Source organism: Ciona robusta, chromosome 1, assembly GCF_009617815.1.
Source record: "Ciona robusta chromosome 1, ASM961781v2".
NCBI classification, from domain to species: domain Eukaryota; kingdom Metazoa; phylum Chordata; class Ascidiacea; order Phlebobranchia; family Cionidae; genus Ciona; species Ciona robusta.
Genome location: NC_143235.1, coordinates 9,138,025 through 9,159,485, shown reverse-complemented (window position 1 = coordinate 9,159,485; position 21,461 = coordinate 9,138,025). Strand labels below are relative to the sequence as shown.

The 21,461-nt window shown below is 37.0% G+C and overlaps 2 protein-coding genes and 2 long non-coding RNA genes across 14 annotated transcripts; 2 read left to right on the top strand and 2 right to left on the bottom strand.

Moving 5' to 3' along the window:
* The first annotated feature begins 158 nt into the window (after positions 1-158).
* LOC149742829 (arrestin domain-containing protein 3-like) lies at positions 159-19,814 on the top strand. 10 transcript variants are annotated; one of them, XM_089894077.1, is made up of 9 exons: positions 159-328; positions 3,982-4,056; positions 4,102-4,164; positions 4,465-4,566; positions 5,293-5,420; positions 5,914-6,056; positions 6,272-6,428; positions 6,850-6,915; positions 7,147-7,762. In XM_089894077.1, the coding sequence occupies exons 1-9, from the start codon at positions 211-213 to the stop codon at positions 7,312-7,314; spliced, it is 1,020 nt and encodes a 339-aa protein (XP_089750203.1). In that variant the 5' UTR covers positions 159-210; the 3' UTR covers positions 7,315-7,762. The 10 variants fall into 10 exon arrangements, with proteins under 10 accessions (XP_089750203.1, XP_089750204.1, XP_089750202.1 ...); XM_089894076.1 differs by adding an exon at positions 19,142-19,210 and having other exon boundaries at positions 160-328; positions 3,982-4,164; positions 7,147-7,315; XM_089894075.1 differs by adding an exon at positions 10,800-11,416 and having other exon boundaries at positions 160-328; positions 3,982-4,164; positions 7,147-7,315.
* On the bottom strand, positions 9,744-10,926 carry LOC149742832 (uncharacterized). The gene is made up of 2 exons (XR_016387378.1): positions 10,786-10,926; positions 9,744-10,698 (listed from the first exon to the last, which is right to left on the bottom strand). It is a non-coding gene; the product is annotated as an uncharacterized LOC149742832 (long non-coding RNA).
* On the bottom strand, positions 12,374-19,247 carry LOC149742830 (uncharacterized). Of its 2 annotated transcripts, none has more exons than XR_016387380.1 (2): positions 19,128-19,247; positions 12,374-12,998 (listed from the first exon to the last, which is right to left on the bottom strand). It is a non-coding gene; the product is annotated as an uncharacterized LOC149742830 (long non-coding RNA). The 2 variants fall into 2 exon arrangements; XR_016387379.1 differs by lacking the exon at positions 19,128-19,247 and adding an exon at positions 13,086-13,224.
* LOC149742831 (uncharacterized) lies at positions 16,987-18,998 on the top strand. Its single transcript, XM_089894086.1, has one exon. The coding sequence runs from the start codon at positions 17,840-17,842 to the stop codon at positions 18,623-18,625; it is 786 nt and encodes a 261-aa protein (XP_089750212.1). The 5' UTR covers positions 16,987-17,839; the 3' UTR covers positions 18,626-18,998.
* Positions 19,815-21,461: the final 1,647 nt, after the last annotated feature.

Here is a 21,461-nt window from a genome sequence, read left to right as displayed (position 1 = left end):
TTTATGGGGAATTACCGTTACAGAGAAAACATAAAGAAGAAATATATTCGTTCTTTTTTCTTATTTGGTCTCCCGTTTACTCCACTAAGCTGAGGTGTGTATAGCAGCTCCCGGTGTTGTCTGCAATGCGGCAGATTCTTCATAAGTACCATAATTGTAACTGCAATATCTTTTTTCAAAGGGTTATATACATGAAATATAGTTAGTAAAATGGGAAAATTGCAGTCGTTTTCCGTCGAGTTTAATCAAGGCAAATCGGTGTACAGACCAGGAGAGATCGTGTATGGAAGTGTTGTTATTACTCTTGCTGCTCCTATGACCACGAAAGGTACAATTGTACTAAGTAGTGTGTAGATGGAAATTTTTATACTTGCAGGAAAGTATGTTAGTTGAACACAAACTCGTATCGAATGAGTTTTATCTCATTAAGCTGTAATCATAGGCGGATCTAGGATCATTCTGACGAGGGTGTTCGAAAGAAAAAGTTTAACTTATAATTGCAAATCGTCGGATTTATATATGCGTAAATCAACCCGTAAGTTTTAATTCGCCACTTCCATTCGCCCGCGGTAGCAGCATTAATCTATGCTACGCATAATAAAGTCATTATTTACGCGGGATTTACTGGAGACAAGCAAAACGAAGTAGTAGGGATTCGCACTTTGATTATTTACGTCATTTTCAATTTTCGTAATCAATTATTGCCTCACAAAAACTTTTTAACTAATGAACCAAACGTTCGTTGTATGTGGTGGTTCGTATTGCCACAATATTTTTAACATCACTTATATTTACAACACCGGTTAGGCAGCCTTAAAACATAACACGATACGCATATTTCTGAAAAGCCTGTTACTACTTTTTGCTATAGCGCGAATTTGCTATAACGGCATAAGAATTCAGTAAAACAAACAATATCACTACTTAATTAACAGACGATGTTTTACCGCTGCATCGTATTTTAAACGATTTAGGCCGTAACAATCAACCTAAATCAATCTTTTCCAGAAGTATTGCCGCTTTATATTTAAAATATTTTGGTCCACCAAGCAGAATGTTTGTTGGGAAATATTAGGGATTCACAGTACACGTGAATTCATTGCATCATAATAGCGATTGTTTGACCGTACAAACTTTGGTTTGACCCAAGTTTGACCTAGCAATTAATTACAACAAAATAGCAATTCACACGTCGATTATTTGCGTCATAATACGGACTCACATCTTTATTATTTAGCCTGCGGGTGCTCAAATACAGGTTGAATGTTTGCTTTTATACGTCTGAAGTTAACAAATACAATACGAGCCCTAATAAATACGTACCGAGTGAAAAGTTTTCGAGAAAAATATTACAAAACATATTCTACCATCTATACTGTTGGCGTCGCTATAATTTAATTTTAGGTGGTATGTAGCGCTATAAAATATTCAAAGCTGGATCTGGAGTAAATTCTATAATTATGTTTTTATGACAAATATTAATACCTACGATTAATATTTTTTTAGGTTTTTCAGTGTTGACTCCATTTTCTAGGCTAGAAATAACATACCAATTCAGTTCCTACTTGAATCAAAAGCTTTTTTTAAGTTTTAACGTGTAAACGTCGTGTCTGGAACATTTTCAACGGAGCCTCTGTTACCCTTTTTGCATGGTAAAAAGTTAATGCGAATAGCGATCCGCATTAACTCGTCATATGATAACTCGCTAACCACGTTATTTTGTATGATCATTGGCTTATGCGCTTATTTTAGCGCAATATTATTAAATCTAGTTTATAAAATCAGTTTTCATACTTTATGGTGCTATTACCAACGAAAACCTATAAAATTAATACCCGAAAAAGATTAGGCTCTTAAAAATCTAGTTTATAAATATAAATCTAGTTTATAAAATAAGTTTTCATACTTTATGGTGCTATTACCAACGTAAACCTATAAAATTAATACCCGAAAAAGATTAGGCTCTTAAAAGTAAAACTGTACTTTCACCTTACTTTTCTTTACTCGCATAATGCGAGTAACAACCAACCTCCTACAGCAGATGACACGCCTATGACGTTATGCGTGTTAACTTTGTTTTTGTGAGTAAATATGCGAGTACTTACGCGCATAAAAGTGACCATGCAAAAAGGGTATTAATAAATTTGGACCGGGTGGTCATTTTATTTGTTCCGACCTACACCGCATGCGCAGTAGCGTCTCGGCGCATGCGCAAGGGCGCCGCGTAAAAATATATCAATCGGAAACAGAGTCGACTCAAATCGGAAAAAATATATTACGTCACCGGTGTCAAAATAACCAATAAAACATAAAAATACTTCATGCCCGTATTTAAATTTTGTCGCATTTCCTTTGTTAATTTACCGTTCCTAGCTCGGGAGACAGTATGTAAATACGATAATATGGATAACGGTTGCAACAAATTACGCAATCAGGCACATACATTAAAAATAGTCGTATTGTAGTTGATTTTAAGTCACGGAACTTTGATTTAAATCAACATACAAACGATCGTTACTTAGACGCGCGCCGTTTTTCGTTAGAGCTACGCAAACGAAAATATGTAAAACAAGAGATCACAGATCTAATGAATGAACACGTTTTAAACTAATTAGCATAAGATAGTAGAGCCGGGGAAGATGGGACACCTTTAACACATATTATCCAAATAGCCTGATCGTGTTTTAAACAATTAACAACGGTCTGTGGAAGTCGTGAAGATACGGTTTTATAATTCGTTAAATGTTCTTTGTTTACTACCAAATGAAAAGAGAAAACAAAATGAAAAGGTGTCCCATCTACCCCCACACTGCTATATTAGTTAATCCTTTTACTACAACGGTCGACTGGGCTCGATCAAAAACAAATCTGAAGTAACCAACAAAACGGGTTCTAGTCGCCATTGGTGACTGTGGAGCAGTAGGCAGAATGTATTTATACATGTATTATAACTAATGAAACTTATGACGTATGAGGATTGAGTGATTGGTAAAGAATATGTGTAAATACGCTTTGTACAACTCCTGTACCATGTGTTTATTGTAAACTTACACTAGTTAACTGTTTCAATAAAATAATGTTTCAATTACGATTAATGATAATACGGTATAAGAGTAGTGCATTTAATGCGTCCCCACTTAAATGTTAATAGTTTGATTCAGTCGTGAATCGTTGTGTGGATTTCTTATCTTATATAAAACGTGCCGTCGTTCCCTGCCAAACTTCAGACAGTGTTTCCGCTATGTAAAGTGCATGAGGAAAGTAATCGTTAATTAATCGCTCATCGTGCGGTTTTAAATCTGAAAATTCAGTCTAAAAATTATAAATATATATTACGATTTGATTTCAATCAAGAGATTAAAGAAAAATGCTAGAATTAAGAATTAGGATAAGTGCGGAAAAAAATCGCCCTATCAGCAACAACAAAGCCAAGAACAACTGTTCGACGAAAAAGGATCTTTATGACCACTAACGTGTTCAATAACGTGTTCAAAAATTCTAAAGGGGTTGTTAAAACAACAAGCACCCCTCTAGATCCGCCACTGGTTGTAGTGTTATCAGTTACTGTATGATTCACTTTAGATTATCTGGCACAGCAACTGATAAATTTGTGTGCAACTACCAAAATGTGGATATAATAAAATGGCAGGAAAGAACTATAAAATGGGACTTTACTAACAATCATAGTGGTTAATAGAGGGTAGAAAATTATGTTTTTTTGTGCAAAACCTGGCCACTTAATGTTTCGTGGTAATATATATATTATAAATGTTTTAAAGTCATTTAAAATCTGATAAACTTATTATATGCGTAAGGGTGCAATGTGCTTGACTATGTGTTAGAGACTAGGAGTTGTTGTTGACTTTAAATTGTTGGTTCATCTTTTGCTTTGAAATGTTGGTTGGTTTTGCAACTTTGTTGCGACACTGTAATAGGAATTTCTTAAAGTATTTTTGTTTGAAGTTGTATTTTACTCGTCAGCTGTCACCATTAAGTTTATTGGGGAAGCAAATGTTCATTGGAGCGTAACGCGAAGCTCCGGAGACAACAGCACTAATGTTCATTGGCGCGTAACGCGAAGCTCCGGAGACAACAGCACTACTACTACACATTACAGAAATTCAGAAACATATTTCAACCAACAGTTATGTGTTTACAGACAAGGTAAAACATTTTGTAAGATATCTGTTTGCTTATATTATACTTATACAAATGATATATATATATATATATATGTGTATTAATTTATACAGTACGTTATATTGCCTTAAACAGTAATGGAATTCCAGGGGTGATAATTACGATAATTAAGGTGAAGCAATAAATAGCATTAGCAGCGACAGGCTTTAAACCTGCTATGCATAAATAGTGTGGTCACAAGGATTGAAGTATGTTTATAAAGTTATGCCCCTAGGGCCTAGGCTCTCTCGTTAAATATACCAATATATACAATACATTCTACAGGCACTTTAGGCCCACACCAAAATTCAACTGAACTACCTGCTGGTCAATCAAGTTTTCCTTTCCAATTCCTATTGCCTTCACAGTTGCCATCATCTTTTGAGGGTAAAACAAAGTTGTAATGTATTTTTACCTGAATGAAGACTTTTACTTAAATACCAAAATTCAAAACTTTAGGCGTATGAACATAAACAATAATCTATTCAGTTTTCGAACGAATAAATAGATGGATGTCACTTTTTATCCAACTTGGAAATATATCAGGCGCCGTGGCGTAGTGGTTAGCGCGCCTGCCTCTAACCCAGAGGTAATGGGTTCAAGGCTCGTCGCTGCTACCATTGTGGGCGTATGTGTCCTTGGGCAAGACACTTAACGGCAATTGCTCCAACCCAGTGGTCACTAATGGGTTGTCCAAATTATCAGCCATACATAAAAATGAAAAAAAAAAACAAAAAAAAATAATCACCCACAAAGTAATATACTTGGTAACTCGTAAGCTGGCGCGAGGTGCACACCCGTGTTATAACGACTGTCGTTTTCCGGCCACGCGAGGATAAAGTAAGTTACATTCATTCATTCACATTCATCACGGGTGTTCTATTACACCCACAACTGTAGTACCATTAAACTTTAAATGTTGAGGATTATAACGCGAGGCTAACCTATGTTTCATTAGGGTTGCTATACTATTTGTTTGCACAATAAAAACAAAAAGTGATGCTTTCACATGTTAAAATAAATTGCTTGTGCATTCAGCATGATGTTTATTTAAGAAACAAATGCCACTCCTACCTTACTACAAGTTTAACATTTAAAATATATAATTTGCAGGAGAATATGGCTATGTTCGGTATATTGTGCATGCAGCGATAGACAGACCAGGAAAGTTCGTAACAAACATACAAACTGTATTTACTGTTCTTGATATACTTGACTTAAATTTTGAACCAACTGCCAGGGTGAGTTATGTGTCACTGTTTAATCTAAAAAAAGTAAGAAATTACCACTCAGAAATATGGTGTACACAACTTTGTGGGTGATTGTTTCTGTGTGGCAGGTAATTTGGACCCCCATGGTCACTGTTGGGCTGTCCGAACTATCCGCCATACAGAAAAACATTTATTCACCAAGCAGTTAGAAGTTTGTATCTTCCTGTTACTTCATGCTTGTAGAACAAACAGGTGTGGTTGGTTGTAATAAGTGGTAAAGTATGACAACAAAACTTTTGCACTAAACATTTTATTTGTCTAATATAATAAACCTGTGTTTACAATGTTCTGCACCGTGGCTGTTAGTGAGAGTGCTCGCAAAAAAGCTGGTTTGTGCTGTTGTTGCTCCAACTCTGGGAGAGAGTCATTACTGGGTTTTCCAAAATGTCAGCAATGCAAAAATAGATCACCCACACAGTTTCGTACCAGTGTTATCACAAGTAATTGTGGTATCTTCATACAGTATCCAGCAACGATGAATGATTCAAAGACATTATGTTGTCTATGCTGTGTAAGTGCTCCAATAACAGCAGAAGTGCATATTGATAGAAGGGGTTATGTGCCAGGGGAATTTATCTCTGTTAATGCTAATGTTGAAAATGGAAGGTAAGTAATACATGAAACCATCGTATTGCATTACTGAATATTGACCCAAAAGCCTAAATGTTAGGGTCTTGTGAAAAGTGAATATGAAATTTTGTTACTGAATATGAAAAGCTTGTAAGCGAGGTGTATGAAACAGGACACTTTGAGTGTGTTTCCAGCTTTTCAGGAATATATTTATTCATTCAGCCTTTTTTAAGTTTTGGTTGCATTTCCAGCTCTTCCAAACTTCCATCCACTTCTGCTTCCATCATACAGAACGTGACATTTAAAGCTACCACCCACTCAAAGACACTCACAAACAAAGTTATTATGGTGCAAGGACAAGGTCTGGATGCTGGCCAATCCATGCAGTGGAATAACCAACGATTAAAAGTTAGTAAATATATATTTTTATGAGTCTTCCAACCAGGCATTTTATATACTTGTTAAGGCTCGCATGGTAAGTTAAAGTTTGTTTTACACTGCAATGTTTCATTTTTCTATCTAAGTCGCTTTTATTAAGGTTAAAACACTCAAAGGCATATTTACATGTTCGTGTTAATAAGTGTACAGTATTTCGTCAATTTATTCTAGTATTCTAGCTAAAAATGCATATTAAAATGTAATGGGCGAAACAGTGATAATGCTCTGATTTACTATAGACAGTAACAGATGAAATATTCCTAAAAATGTCTTTGGTTTGCTGTTTTGAAATATAAAATATAAAATATCGTAAAAAGTTGGGTAAAGTCTAAGAATATTTTGACGTACAAATTTTAACAACTTCTCACACAATATGCATTGTATAACACAGGTACCAGCTTTGCCACCATCAATGCTTCGATTCTGTAACATAATTGATATACAGTATCTTCTACAGGTAAGTTATTTACCTATTGACAATACTTCTACAGTAAATTTTGCTGCTGTAGCTAGAAGGCATAATTTAATTTTGATCTATAAAAATAAATCGTTTCTGCTGTATTTGGAAACAGAATAAGGATAGGAGATTTTATTTAAAGTTTCACATTATTTTTAAATTAAAAATAAAGTTTCCAGACTATTTTCCAGAATATCTGCACAAACTATTTTATTTTTAACATTATTATAGTTCCGGGTGGTTACACCTTGTGGCAGCAGGAATTTGAAATTAAATATGCCAATCCAGTTGGGAAATATCCCAGTACAAGGCTTTACACCTTACTCTATACCTTTTCCTATAAACGATTTTCCTGCTGGTGCACCACCTGCACAACCAAGTGCACTACCAAACTATTAAGGTAAAATTTTGCAAAATCACAAATTAGCATTGCAAGAGTGATTGTCCTTGAAGTTTAACGGTTTCTTCAAACCAGTGGTCACTAATGAGCAGTCTACTTGTAATGTAACTTACTTTATCCTCGCGTAGCAGGAAAACGACAGTTGTTATAAAACGGGTGTCTATACAGAGTTACCAAGTATGTTACTTAGTGGGTGATCATTATTATTATTTTATTTTTTTTATCATGTGTGGCTGATAATTCCATAACCCATTAATGACCACTGGGTTGGAGCAATTGCCATTAAGTGTCTTGCCCAAGGACACATACACCCAAAATTGTAACAGAGACAAGCCTTGAACCGATTACCCCTGGGTTACAGACAGGCACGCTAACTTGGGCACATAAAAATGAATGTCATTATTTTGTTTACTTAGACAAAGTAATAAAGTTCTATTTCATACACTATGTACACTTTTGAGTTACTGTGCATGTAACTCTGTGGAAGATTGTTTTTTTTTTATCCAACAATTCAGCAAACCCAGCAGTGCCCCCATGGTTTAATAACCTAAAATGATACGGAAACAAAAAAATATGTAACTGACACTGCATTACTTTCAGCTCAGAATATTTATACATTGATAAAAAAATGCTTTGGTTCCATTTTAAGTGAGTAAAAACAACCTATATTTTTACAGCTCCCCTACCCACATACATGGCTGCTGTAGGTGGGGAAGTTGACATAAGAGATTCAGGCGATAATCATATCATATAACTCATAGGTAGTACTAGCTATACACTACAGTATATCTACTCTGACTGAAGTCAGTCTGCCTTTACTTTTAGAAACATTTCTTGGCTGAAATTATATCATGATATATATTCTTGAATTTAAAAATGAATGTTTGGACTAAAAACTCATAGTTAGTGTTTCGCTTGAACAAAATCGGTGCTTTCAACCATTTAACAGCTTAAAACGTTCAATCGGAATCAATGTAAAAGTTAACTTGTGCATGCAGTATACAATAAGTCATAATATATGTGAAGATAAGCAGCAATGCAGCACTGCCCATCAACTTCCGTTCAACCGCAACCCATATACCAGGCATAAATAAATCGCAAAGCTTTGTGGTGGCTGGTAGTTATCAACATTTTAGCATATTGGGTGGCTTAAGTTTAAAGAAGCTTTGCTTTTATACGGTTGTACTTAGTTACACCCCCTTAAAAGTTCTACTTTGCGTACATACGTTGCATTCTAATGAAATTCGTTTATATCGCAATATCGCCTTACCCTATACCCGTTTCCAAGAATATATGTTGTACACATAACTGTTCAATTTGATTGGTATCAGGCATTGGTGTTAGCACTATTGTTTTTATCTTTAATTGTAGCAAGTTAATTTTGATGTTGCAATTTTTATCTTTATGCACAACCCAATCTGCAGTTTATAATATATAGTCTCCTATAAAGTGAGATGGGGGAAGATTTTCGTTTTATTTTCTCGTCCCATTTGATAGTAATCAAATAACTTTTATTGAAATATAAAACCGTATGCTCACGACTCCTATAGACCGTTGTTAATTGTTTAAAATACGATCAGGATATTTGGATATTAAGTGCTAAGATGTCCTGTCTCGCCCCACCCCACCATATTTTTTTATTATTATTATATAATCAATATAATGTTCAGTGATATTTGGATATTATGTGGTAAAGGTGTCCGGTTTTCCCCATGTCCTATGCTATACATTAACAATAGTTTTATTCATGTGTATATAATTGTTTGTGTTCATATAAGTGCGTATACTAAATATTAAATATTTTCATTTTAAATAAACACGTAATACCTAAACTGGAGTATTGTTATTACGAACACTATCTTGTAAATAAAATGTGGTGGTTCTAAACTGCGCACGACTTTTGAAATTACTCTCCTAAAAATTACGGATAAATTAAAACGTTCATTCAAATTTATAGTAGCCTATACTGTAGGGTACGATACCTGTCCGGTGCCGTCGCACAGTTGGTTAGCGCTCATGTCTCTAACCCCTAGGTAATGAGTTTAAAGCTTGTTGTTGCTACTGTTGTGGGCGTATGTGTCCTTGGGCAAGACACTAAACGGAAATTGCTCCAGCCCAGTGGTCACTAATGGGTTGTTTAAATTATCAGCCATAACCTATACTTGATATAAAACACAATACAAAATCCCAATCCCAATTGTGTTTAAAGAAAAATCTACGTTCTAAGAATACGTTTATATAAAGTCGTAGGGATACGGTTTTACATTTCTTTAAATGTTCTTTGTTTAGCTTAACTACCAAATGGGACGATGAAATAGAATAAAATGTGTCCCATCTTCCCTGACCCTATTGTGGTACGGCAGGGAAAGACGCATCAATTTTAAAACCCTCTTTTACCGGTCTCTAATAAATCGATAATAGATTAAACGTAATTATTATTATACTAAAGTTGCAATACATACATTGTACTAAAAAACTTTGTATTAAGCTTCAAGTAAAATATCAATTTGTCTTAAACATATGTAACATGCATTGTTTTATTTTAATTAATCAAAATGGCAACATTTTGTTTGTGACGCTAACCTTTTTTTTTCTTTTTTTGTCGTTTAAAAAATTCCATAAACAAATGAAGAAACATGTGTAAACGACCCCGGCCCACGATTTGCGTCATCTATGACATGCAATCTCAATGGAAAAGTTTAATCGAATTTTGTATCTGAAATGTGGCACACATGTTTTTGTACTACTTCAGCAAAACGTTCGTACAAATGTGACAACTTTCCATATTAGACTGAACTGTTTATTACCTCAACATATGTCGCGGTATCGTCAAAAAAGCGAAAACATTACACAACAATAAGAACATGTTACAACACAATTTCAAACACCATTTCTGGTGTTGTCGTTATTTTGCCACCTTTCGGTCGGTCGTTGTGTTTTATGTAATTATACAATTACAATGTCGATAAGTCGAATCACGTGTGGAAACATAAAAGTCGGAAGAATAAATACAAAGTTTCAGCTAAGAATTTCAGCATTTGTCAAATAACGGAGTATAACAAGTTAAAAATACAATTGAGTAAACTGATCTTACTTCTGTCAAATAAAATACATTCTGACAGCAGATAATTTGCTGCGTAGTTAAACTTGTCGAAACTCAAAGTAAAAGTTAATATTCAGCATAACCAATGTCGCTGTTGTTGAAAATGTTCATCAGTAGAATGAACGTCGTCGATGTAAAAGTTGATGGCTCAACATGAGAAGCCAAGTCAAAGATATTTCTTCATATTCATCGTCTTATATACAGGCGGTGTCAAAGTTGATTTTCATCGAGAATGAAAACGTCATCTTTCCTCTGTTTCCCCGTTTATCATATTCGCTGCCTAAAAAGATTAAAACGATTAGTTTCTTGTCAATGTTAGTAATTGTTAAACATTCATCAACATGTATGTTGGGATCAATCAACTTACCTCAATATTTGCAGCTGGTTTGTTTCTTGTTTCTATAACTGCATCAGTTGTTCATACAACCTGCACCAGCTGGTAGTTATCAAACGACACCATGTAATACGGTCACGTGATGCCATCGACTTGTTTTAACTTCTCATCATCTTCAACGGTTGAAGTTTTCATGATGATCATCTTGGTTTTCCTTGAAGTGAAATTGTCGAATGCTTGTCGCTAATGACTTGGATGAGGAGGTGTTCTCGTATTTATAGTGAGCCCAGCGTACCCCACACAACAAGTAAACATATATGACGAAGTGAATTCGACACCGAAACTATTGCCGAAACGCCTGAACAGGCGCCTACAAAGCTTTCCCACATCCCGAATGAAGATTCTGGTGTCGATTACATATCACCGGCGGATGACAACATATGTAGAGGTAGCTTATCCACGCGACCATTGTGAGTTGGCAAAACTACACGATCTCATGAGTCTGAATGAGATTTGGTATCAAATTTCCTAATTGCATGTTTTCTATTATTTGCAACAGTTATTCAGATTTGTAGAACAAACAGTAAAAATGGAATGTTGATCGCATCTAACTTTCAACTTGTGTGCCAACACATTATTGATCCAACGACATTTTAATAATTTTATACTACGGTGTACTGCGAAAATTTGTGCTATAAATAAAATATCTAACTCTTTTCAAACATCCGTTGCTTGTGTTTGTTTACTTTGGTTTTACCAACATGAAATAGGTACTTAAAGGGCCTAAACACACCCCACGTCACTTTTATTTTTTATGGTAAATTCATAAAGCGACCGTTTTATTGAGTCCAAAAATACTTTGCTTATTAAAATTGGTCCAGTATAAGCGGAGATATTCGTCCTCAAACAGTGATCTCTAGCGCTAACTTTTTTATACTACGAGCTCCGTGATTGTGACATAGGAACGTACTAGTCACGTGACTGATTCATTCGTAAAAGCGAAACCTGCGTTTTTTGTGCTTTTTTGCGTTTTTTTTTTTGTTCTCTCGTTTTTCGCTGAAAACACTGCCTCTCGCCTTTCTGAATGAGAGCGGCCACGCTTTAACAATTTTGTGACGAGATTTGTCACGTGGGTAGTACACTTCTCAATTTTTTTGCCACGCAACTTTCAAATCAGTTTTTTGAATTTCACGGTGTTTGAGCTGGAATATCTTTGGTTATACAGAACCGATTAAAACAAGTGAGGTGTCGTTGGAATTAGAAAAACACACTCTATCGATTAAAGCGAAGTACATTTAGGGTGTGTTTAGGCCCTTTAAGTTTGGTTGATTTTGATCTTTCTTGTTCTTTGTGGTAGTAAACAAAAACATGGATAAATGTATCATATTTTCTTACGACTCCTATGAACCATTCTTAATTGTTTAAAACACGATTAGGGTGTTTTGATATAGTGTACCAAATGTTTTCCGAATTACCCCGTAAAACTATATGTACGATTTCTCATTTCTCGTGATCTACGTCATGTAATCTCTTTGAAACGCTTAATCGAGTCCTTGTTTCCAAACATTAATACATATGTTTTTTCGGCTACTCCACTATAATGTCGTACATACGTTACAAGTTTTTACATCGGACTGTATTTTATTACCTTAACATATGTCGAGGTTTTGTCCAAAAATACGAAACAGTCACACAACAACAAGAACATGTTACAACACGATTTCAAACATCATTTCTGGTGTTGTCGTTATTTTGCCACCTTTCGGTCGGTCATTGTGTTTTTACGTAGTTATAAAAATTACTATGTCGATAAGTCGAGTCACGTGTGGAAACATGAAAGTCGGAAGAATAAATACAAAGTTTCAGCTGAGAATTTCAGCATTTGTCAATAAACCGAGTATATCATGCGGAAAAATACAATTAAGTAACTGATGTTACTTCTGTCAAATAATATACATTCTAACAGCAGATAATTTGCTGCGTAGTTGTGAAAGTTTGCACTCTGCAAACTTGTCGAAACGTAAAGTAAAAGTTAATACTCAGCATAACCAATGTCGCTGTTGTTGAAAATGTTTATCAGTAGAATGAACGTCGTCGATGTAAAAGTTGATGGCTCAACATGAGAAGCCAAGTCAAAGATATTTCTTCATATTCATCGCCTCATATACAGGCCGTGTCAAAGTTGATTTTCATCGAGAATGAAAACGTCATCTTTCCTCTGTTGCCCCGTTTATCGTATTCGCTACCTAAAAAGAATAAAACGATTAGTTTCTTGTCAATATTAATAATTGTTAAACATTCAACAACATGTATGTTGGGATGAATCAACTTACCTCAATATTTGCAGCTGTTTTGTTTCTCGTTTCTTTCACTACATCAGTTGTTCATACAACTTGCTTTGGCTGGTAGTTATCAAACGACACCATGTGATATGGTCACGTGATGCCATCGTTTTGTTTCAACTTCTCATCATCTCCAACGGTTGAAGTTTTCATGATGATCATCTTGGTTTTCCTTGAAGTGGAGTTGTCGAATGCTTGTCGCTAATGACTTGGATGAGGAGGTGTTCTCGTATTTATAGTGAGCCCAGCGTATACCCCATATAACAAGTAAACATATATGACGAAGTGAATTCAACACCGAAACTATTGTTGAACAGCCTGAACAGGCGCCTACAAAGCTTTCCCACATCCCGAATGAAGATTCTGGTGTCGATTACATATCACCGGCGGATGACAACATATGTTGAGGTAGCTTATCCACGCGACCATTGTGAGTTGGCAAAACTACACGATCTCATGAGTCTGAATGAGATTTGGTATTATATTTCCTAATTGCATATTTTCTGTTGTTTGCAACATTCGATTTGATTTGTGGAGAAAACGTTAACCATGGAGTGCCGACCACAACTAACTTTCAAGTTTTGTGGCAACGTATTATTGATCGAACGACATTTTAATAAATTGATAATACGTTGTACTGCGACAATTTGTGCTATAAATAAAATATCTAACTGTTTTCAAACATCTGTTTCTTGTGTTTGTTTACTTTAGTTTTACCAACATGAAATAGGTACTTAGGTTTGGTCCAAACCTGTTTACTACGAATTTGTTTTTGTTCTTTCTTGTTCTTAGTGGTAGTAAACAAAGAACATGAAAAAAGTATAAAACCATTTCCTTACTACTCCCATAGACCATTCTTAATTGTTTAAAACACGATTAGGATGTTTTGATATAGTGTACCAAATGTTTTCCGAATTACCCCGTAGAACTATATGTATCATTTCTCGTTTCTCGTGATCTACGACTTGTAATCTCTTTGAAACGTTTAATCGAGTTCTTGTTTCCAAACATTAATACATATGTTTTTTCGGCTACTCCATTACAACGTTCGTACATACGTCACAAATTCTTACATTGGACTGTATTTTATTACCTTAACATATGTCCAGGTTTCGTCTAAAAATGCGAAACATTCACACAACAACAAGAACATGTTACAACACGATTTTAAACACCATTTCTGATGTTGTCGTTATTTTGCCACCTTTCGGTCGGTCGTTATGTTTTATGTAATTATAAAAATTACAATGTCGATAAGTCGAATCACGTGTGAAAACATGAAAGTCAGAAGAATAAATACAATGTTTCAGCTAAGAATTTCAGCATTTGTCAATAAACGGAGTATATCAAGTCAAAAATACAGTTGAGTAACTGATGTTACTTCTGTCAAATAATATACATTCTAACAGCAGATAATTTGCTGCGTAGTTGTGAGAGTATGCACTCTGCAAACTTGTCGAAACACAAAGTAAAAGTTAATACTCAGCATAACCAATGTCGCTGCTGTTGAAAATGTTCATCAGTAGAATGAACGTCGTCGATGTAAAAGTTGATGGCTCAACATGAGAAGCCAAGTCAAAGTTATTTCTTCATATTCATCGTCCTATATACAGGTGTGGTAGTAGTTTACCGCTAACTCGTCTCGCCTCCATAACATTCCGGCGCTTTTATTCCTGCTGCCCGCGCCGAGTAATTAACGCTTTTGTTGTGTCGTGTTGTACGCACAGTCACCAGTTAGTTTAGTTGGTACTGCAGTATAGTTAGGTTGTATAGCGTTTACTTTAGGTTTATTATGATGTATTATATCGTTATTATATGTTTGTAGATATCCATCGTTTTAGTTTGTTAAACCCAAATATAATAAGTTACTTTATCACATTTTAACAAACTAACAAAAGTTATGGATAAATGTCTTCGTCCCGAACGCTTTGATGTGGACGCGAATTCAGCTCAAGCAAGCAGGAAATGGCAGCACTGGCATAGAACATTTACAAGCTATATCGGAAGCATGAACGATGTTACAGATGCGAATAAGCTGGATATACTAATTAATCATGTCGATTCCACGATATATGATTATATCAGTGAAGCCACTACGTACGTAGCTGCCATAGAAACCTTGCAGGGGGTCTTCGTTAAACCCACTAATGAAGTTTTCGCAAGGCATTTGCTCGCTACTTGCAAGCAACAAGGTGGGGAAACACTTGATCAGTATTTTCAGAATCTGAAGCGGCGCAGTCTGGACTGTAAGTTTTCAGATGTGACGGCTGCGAAATACCGAGAAGAAGCTATCAGAGACGCGTTCATAGCGGGAGTTGCTTCCAGCTCTATACGCCAGCGACTTTTGGAGAGTGACAGTTTCGATTTACAAACAATATTCGATAAGGCTCGCTCTTTGGACGTTGCTCAGAAAAACTCGGAGCAAATCACTACCACCCAAGTATCACAAGCATCTGGTAGTTCCGCAGCCCTTATGGCCTCGGCATCGGGACATTCCGTAGCAGACGAATCATTTAAAGGTTCCGAGGCGTACTTATCGGTAGCTGCGGATGCCAAATGCTGGTTTTGTGGTTACAAGCGCCATAGCCGACAATTCTGTCCGGCTAGAGATTCTGTTTGTTTTAAATGTAAGAGGAAGGGACATTTCTCTTCCGTATGCCGTTCCCAAATTCAGGAAAACAGACGAAGGCCTGCCACGGCTGCGCTATGTACAAGTAGCCCAGACCTCGCCACAATCATGAGTTTGTCCAAGAAGACGATCAACTCAGACAACATACTGAACATAAACATAAAAGTTAACGGAACTTCTGTCAATGCATTAGTTGATACGGGTTCCACAAATAGTCACGTAAGCGAGGAACTCGCCAAGCGCTTACAATTGCGCCTTACTAAGGAGAATTATTGCGTTGGTCTAGCAGTAAATGGATACTCATCGACCAGCATTGGAAGAGCGCTAGTATCCTTGGAGCTTCCAGGACACACATATCCCCGAGTTTCAGTTTTCGTGTTGCGAGGGCTGTTAACCGACGTCATATTGGGGCAAGACTTCATGCAACAACACAAAAGTGTTAATATACACTTCGGAGGCGCGGAGAAGCCTTTACAGCTGGGAGCGTTGAAGCCACTCAAGTTAACTTCTCAGCCCCGTTTATTTGAGTTCATGTCTCCGGATTGTCACCCCATTATTACAAAGTCGCGTCGGTATTCCCATGCTGATATCGGTTTTATTCGTGACGAAATTAAGAGGTTATTAACCGAAGGCATTATTGAACCTAGTAACTCTCCTTGGCGCTCGCAAGTGGTAATTACTACTAATGAGAACCACAAGAAACGAATGTGCATCGATTACAGCCAAACAGTGAACCGGTTTACTCAACTGGATGGCTATCCCCTGCCATGTATGCAAGAGATTGTGCGGAAGGTCTCTCAATACAACGTGTACTCAACTCTTGATTTAAAAAGTGCATATCACCAAGTCGAACTACCGTTAAAATCGAGAACTTACACAGCTTTCGAAGCGGACGGGAAATTGTACCAATTCAGAAGATTGCCTTTTGGGTTGCGAAACGCCGTGCCGTGTTTTCAACGTATAATTAATGACATCATAGAGAAAAATGGCTGCAGTGGGACCTATGCGTACTTGGATAATATAACTGTTTGTGGAAAAACTCAGCAAGAACATGATATAAATTTGCGGAAGTTCTTGGAGACCGCTGAGAAGTGCAACCTCACATTTAACGATAGCAAGTGCACATACTCTACCGACACCATTGACCTCCTGGGTTACCGTATATCTAAGGGCACGCTAAAACCCGATCCGGAACGTATACAGCCTTTATTAAATCTGCCAATTCCAGACAATCAAAAAGCTTTACAAAGAGTGATCGCATGTTTGCGTATTACGCGCAGTGGATACCCAAGTACTCAGATAAAATCAAGCCATTGGTTCGAAACAAAGAGTTTCCACTAAAGCAGAGTGCCTTGGAATCCTTCGAAGAACTAAGGGGAAAATTGGCTAAAATAACACTCGAAGTTATTAGGGAAGATATTCCGTTTACAATTGAAACTGATGCATCTGATATCGCAGTTTCGGCAACACTGAATCAGAATGAGAAGCCAGTGGCGTTTTACTCGCGCACGTTAAGAGAAAATGAAATCCGCCACTCAAGTGTTGAAAAGGAGGCCACTGCTATCGTGGAAGCTATTCGTAAATGGAGCCATCTACTACTTGGGCGACGTTTCAAGCTGGTCACAGACCAAAAATCTGTTGCTTTTATGTATGACAATCAACGTCATAGTAAAATAAAAAATAACAAGATTCTCCGATGGCGCATGGAACTCTCTGAGTATGACTATGAGATAATTTATCGAGCGGGGAAATACAACGCAGCACCCGACACCCTTTCAAGGGCTTTTTGTAGTACTATTACTAATGATGGACTGTATAATATCCACTCATCGTTATGCCACCCCGGTGTCACAAGATTATATCACTTTGTTAAGACGAAGAACCTGCCCTATTCACTTGATGAAGTACGTCGAACCGTTGCCGGATGCAAAGTTTGCGCAGAGATTAAACCAAAATTTGTTAAGCCGTCTCCTGGCCGATTAATAAAAGCAACACAACCGTTCGAGCGTCTAAGCATCGATTTTAAAGGCCCACTACCGTCAGCGACCAAGAACCGATATATCCTCACGGTTGTTGATGAATATTCCGTTTTCCATTCGCCTTTGCCTGTTCAAGCATGGAGTCAAGAATAGTGATACGATGTTTAAGTCAACTCTTTGCCATCTTTGGATTACCGTCATATATTCACTCAGATCGGGGAAAATCCTTTCTATCATCAGAGATCTTACAATATCTAAACAGTAAGGGCGTATCTACCAGTAATACCTCCATTTATAACCCCCAGGGCAACGGACAGTGTGAACGATACAATGCTATAATCTGGAGCGCTGTGCAATTAGGGTTAAAAACCAAAGGACTTTCTGTCAATCAATGGGAGGTAGTATTGGCAGATGCTCTTCATTCAATTCGATCCCTTCTCTGCACGACGACAAATGCAACACCCCATGAACGCCTATTTAACTTCCAACGTAAGTCCTCAGTCGGTATGTCGACGCCCTCTTGGTTGAGCTATCCAGGACCGGTATTAGTAAAGCGTCATGTGCGTTCTAGCAAATATGATCCATTAGTCGAGGAGGTTCAATTGGTCCACGCCACTCCAAACTATGCCCAAGTCCGATACAAAGACGGTCGTGAAGCAACCGTGTCACTCCGAGACGTGGCTCCGTTTCCGGAAGTCGATGTGCGGGAGAAGAATACGGAGAACCCGGGGATACAGAATCAAAACGTCGAAGAAGGCCCCCCGGTGGTTGCTGATGAAGTCGAACCGCCACCAGTTGCGGACAATTTACTTATCGAAGGTGTAGATAATGCGCCCCAAACGTCGGACACGAACGAAACACTGCCTACTGAGCTCCGTCGATCTAGCAGACAAAGACGGGCTCCTGACAGATTCCATTATTAATTGTGTACCTGTATTAATGTACGTTTAACTGGGTGCAGACGTTCGTGTTGTTTTTTTTTTGTGGGGGAGAATGTGGTAGTAGTTTACCGCTAACTCGTCTCGCCTCCATAACATTCCGGCGCTTTTATTCCTGCTGCCCGCGCCGAGTAATTAACGCTTTTGTTGTGTCGTGTTGTACGCACAGTCACCAGTTAGTTTAGTTGGTACTGCAGTATAGTTAGGTTGTATAGCGTTTACTTTAGGTTTATTATGATGTATTATATCGTTATTATATGTTTGTAGATATCCATCGTTTTAGTTTGTTAAACCCAAATATAATAAGTTACTTTATCACAACAGGCGGTGTCAAAGTTGATTGTCATCGAGAATGAAAACGTCACCTTTCCCTTTGTTTCTCCGTTTAACGTGTTCGCCGCCTAAAAAGAATGAAACGATTAGTTTCTTGTCAATTTAAGATTTGTTAAACATTCATCAACATGTATGTTGGGCTGAACCAACTTACCTCAATATTTGCAGCTGTTTTGTTTCTTGTTTCTTTCACTACATCAGTTGTTCATACAACTTGCACCAGCTGGTAGTTATCAAACGACACCACGTAATACGGTCAGGTGATGCCATCGACCTGTTTTAACTTCTCATCATATTCAACGGTTGAAGTTTTCATGATGATTATCTTAGTTTTCCTTAAAGTGGAGTTGTCGAATGCTTGTCGCTAATGACTTGGATGAGGAGGTGTTCTCGTATTTATAGTGAGCCCAGCGTATCACACATATCAAGTAAACATATATGACAAGGTAAAATCGACACCGAAACTATTGCCGAAACGCCTGAACAGGCGCCTACAAAGCTTTCCCACATCCCGAATGAGGATTCTGGTGTCGATTACATATCACTGGCGAATGACAACATATGTTGAGGTAGCTTATCCACGCGACCATTGTGAGTTGGCAAAACTACACGATCTCATGAGTCTGAATGTGATTTGGTATCAAATTTCCTAATTGCATATTTTCTGTTGTTTGCATCAGTCAATCAGATTTATAGAACAAACGTTAACCATGGAGTGCCGACCACAACTAACTTTCAAACTTGTGTGGCGTATTATTGATCGAACGGCATTTTAATAATTTTATAATACGGTGTACTGCGAAATTTTGTGCTATAAAAAAAGTATCTAACTGTTTTCAAACATCCGTTGCTTGTGTCTGTTTACTTTGATTTTATCAACGTGAAATAGGTACTTAGGTTTGGTCAAAACCTGTTTACTTTGAAATTGTTTTTTGTTTTTTTCTCGTCATTTAACAAAATGATACAAACGTAAGGTGAAACATGTGGTATATATAGTAGGGTGGGGAGGATGGGACAGCTTTTCATTTTATTTTCTCGTTCCTTGTTGTGGTAGTAAACAAAGAACATGTGAAGAATTATAAAACAATTTCCTTACGACTCTTACAGACCATTCATTGTTCAAAACACGATTAGGATATTTTGATATAATGTACCAAATGTGTCTCATATTACCCCGTAGAACTATATGTACGATTTCTCATTTCTCGTGATCTACGTCATGTAATCTCTTTGAAACGTTTAATCGAGTCCTTGTTTCCAAACATTAATACATATGTTTTTTCGGCTACTCCACTACAACGTTCGTACATACGTCACAAACTTTTACATTGGACTGTATTTTATTACCTAAACATATGTCCAGGTTTTGTCTAAAAATGCGAAACAATCACAACAATAAGAACATGTTACAACACGATTTCAAACACCCTTTCTGGTGTTGTCGTTATTTTGCCACCTTTCGGTCGGTCGTTATGTTTTATGTAATTATAAAAATTACAATGTCGATAAGTCGAATCACGTGTGGAAACATGAAGGTCGAAAAAATAAATACAAAGTTTCAGCTGAGAATTTCAGCATTTGTCAATAAACGGAGTATATCAAGTTAAAAATACAATTGAGTAAACTGATGTTACTTCTGTCAAATAGAGTACATTCTAACAGCAGATAATTTGCTGCGTAGTTGTTAGAGTTTGCACTCTGCAAACTTGTCGAAACACAAAGTAAAAGTTAATATTCAGCATAACCAATGTCGCTGTTGTTGAAAATGTTATCAGTAGAATGAACGTCGTCGATGTAAAAGTTGATGGCTCAACATGAGAAGCCAAGTCAAAGATACTTCTTCATATTCATCGCCTCATATACAGGCGGTGTCAAAGTTGATTTTCATCGAGAATGAAAACGTCATCTTTCATTTGTTTCTCCGTTTAACGTGTTCGCCGCCTAAAAAAATGAAACGATTAGTTTCTTGTCAATATAAGATTTGTTAAACATTCATCAACATGTATGTTGGGGTGAATCAACTTACCTCAATATTTGCAGCTGGATTGTTTCTTGTTTCTTTCACTGCATCAGTTGTTCATACAACTTGCATCAGCTGGTAGTTATTAAAAGATATACCACGTGATACGATCACGTGATGCCATCGACTTGTTTTAACTTCTCATCATCTTCAACGGTTGAAGTTTTCATGATGATCATCTTGGTTTTCCTTGAAGTGGAGTTGTCGAATGCTTGTCGCTAATGACTTGGATGAGGAGGTGTTCTCGTATTTATAGTGAGCCCAGCGTACCCCACATAATAAGTAAAACATATATGAGCGTACCCCACATAATAAGTAAACATATATGACGAAGTGAATTCGACACCGAAACTATTGTCGAAAAGCCTGAACAGGCGCCTACAAAGCTTTCCCACATCCCGAATGAGGATTCTGGTGTCGATTACATATCACCGGCGGATGACAACATATGTAGAGGTAGCTTATCCA

What these genes read in the sequence shown, in the direction of transcription:
- LOC149742831 (XM_089894086.1), top strand. Translation starts at nt 17,840, where the DNA reads ATGGAGTCAAGAATAGTGATACGATGTTTAAGTCAACTCTTTGCCATC.
- LOC149742829 (XM_089894076.1), top strand. Translation starts at nt 211, where the DNA reads ATGGGAAAATTGCAGTCGTTTTCCGTCGAGTTTAATCAAGGCAAATCG. An exon ending in TGCTCCTATGACCACGAAAG is followed by an intron (nt 329 to 3,981) that starts GTACAATTGTAC and finishes TTTACTCGTCAG; the next exon opens with CTGTCACCATTAAGTTTATT. An exon ending in GCTAATGTTGAAAATGGAAG is followed by an intron (nt 6,057 to 6,271) that starts GTAAGTAATACA and finishes TTGCATTTCCAG; the next exon opens with CTCTTCCAAACTTCCATCCA.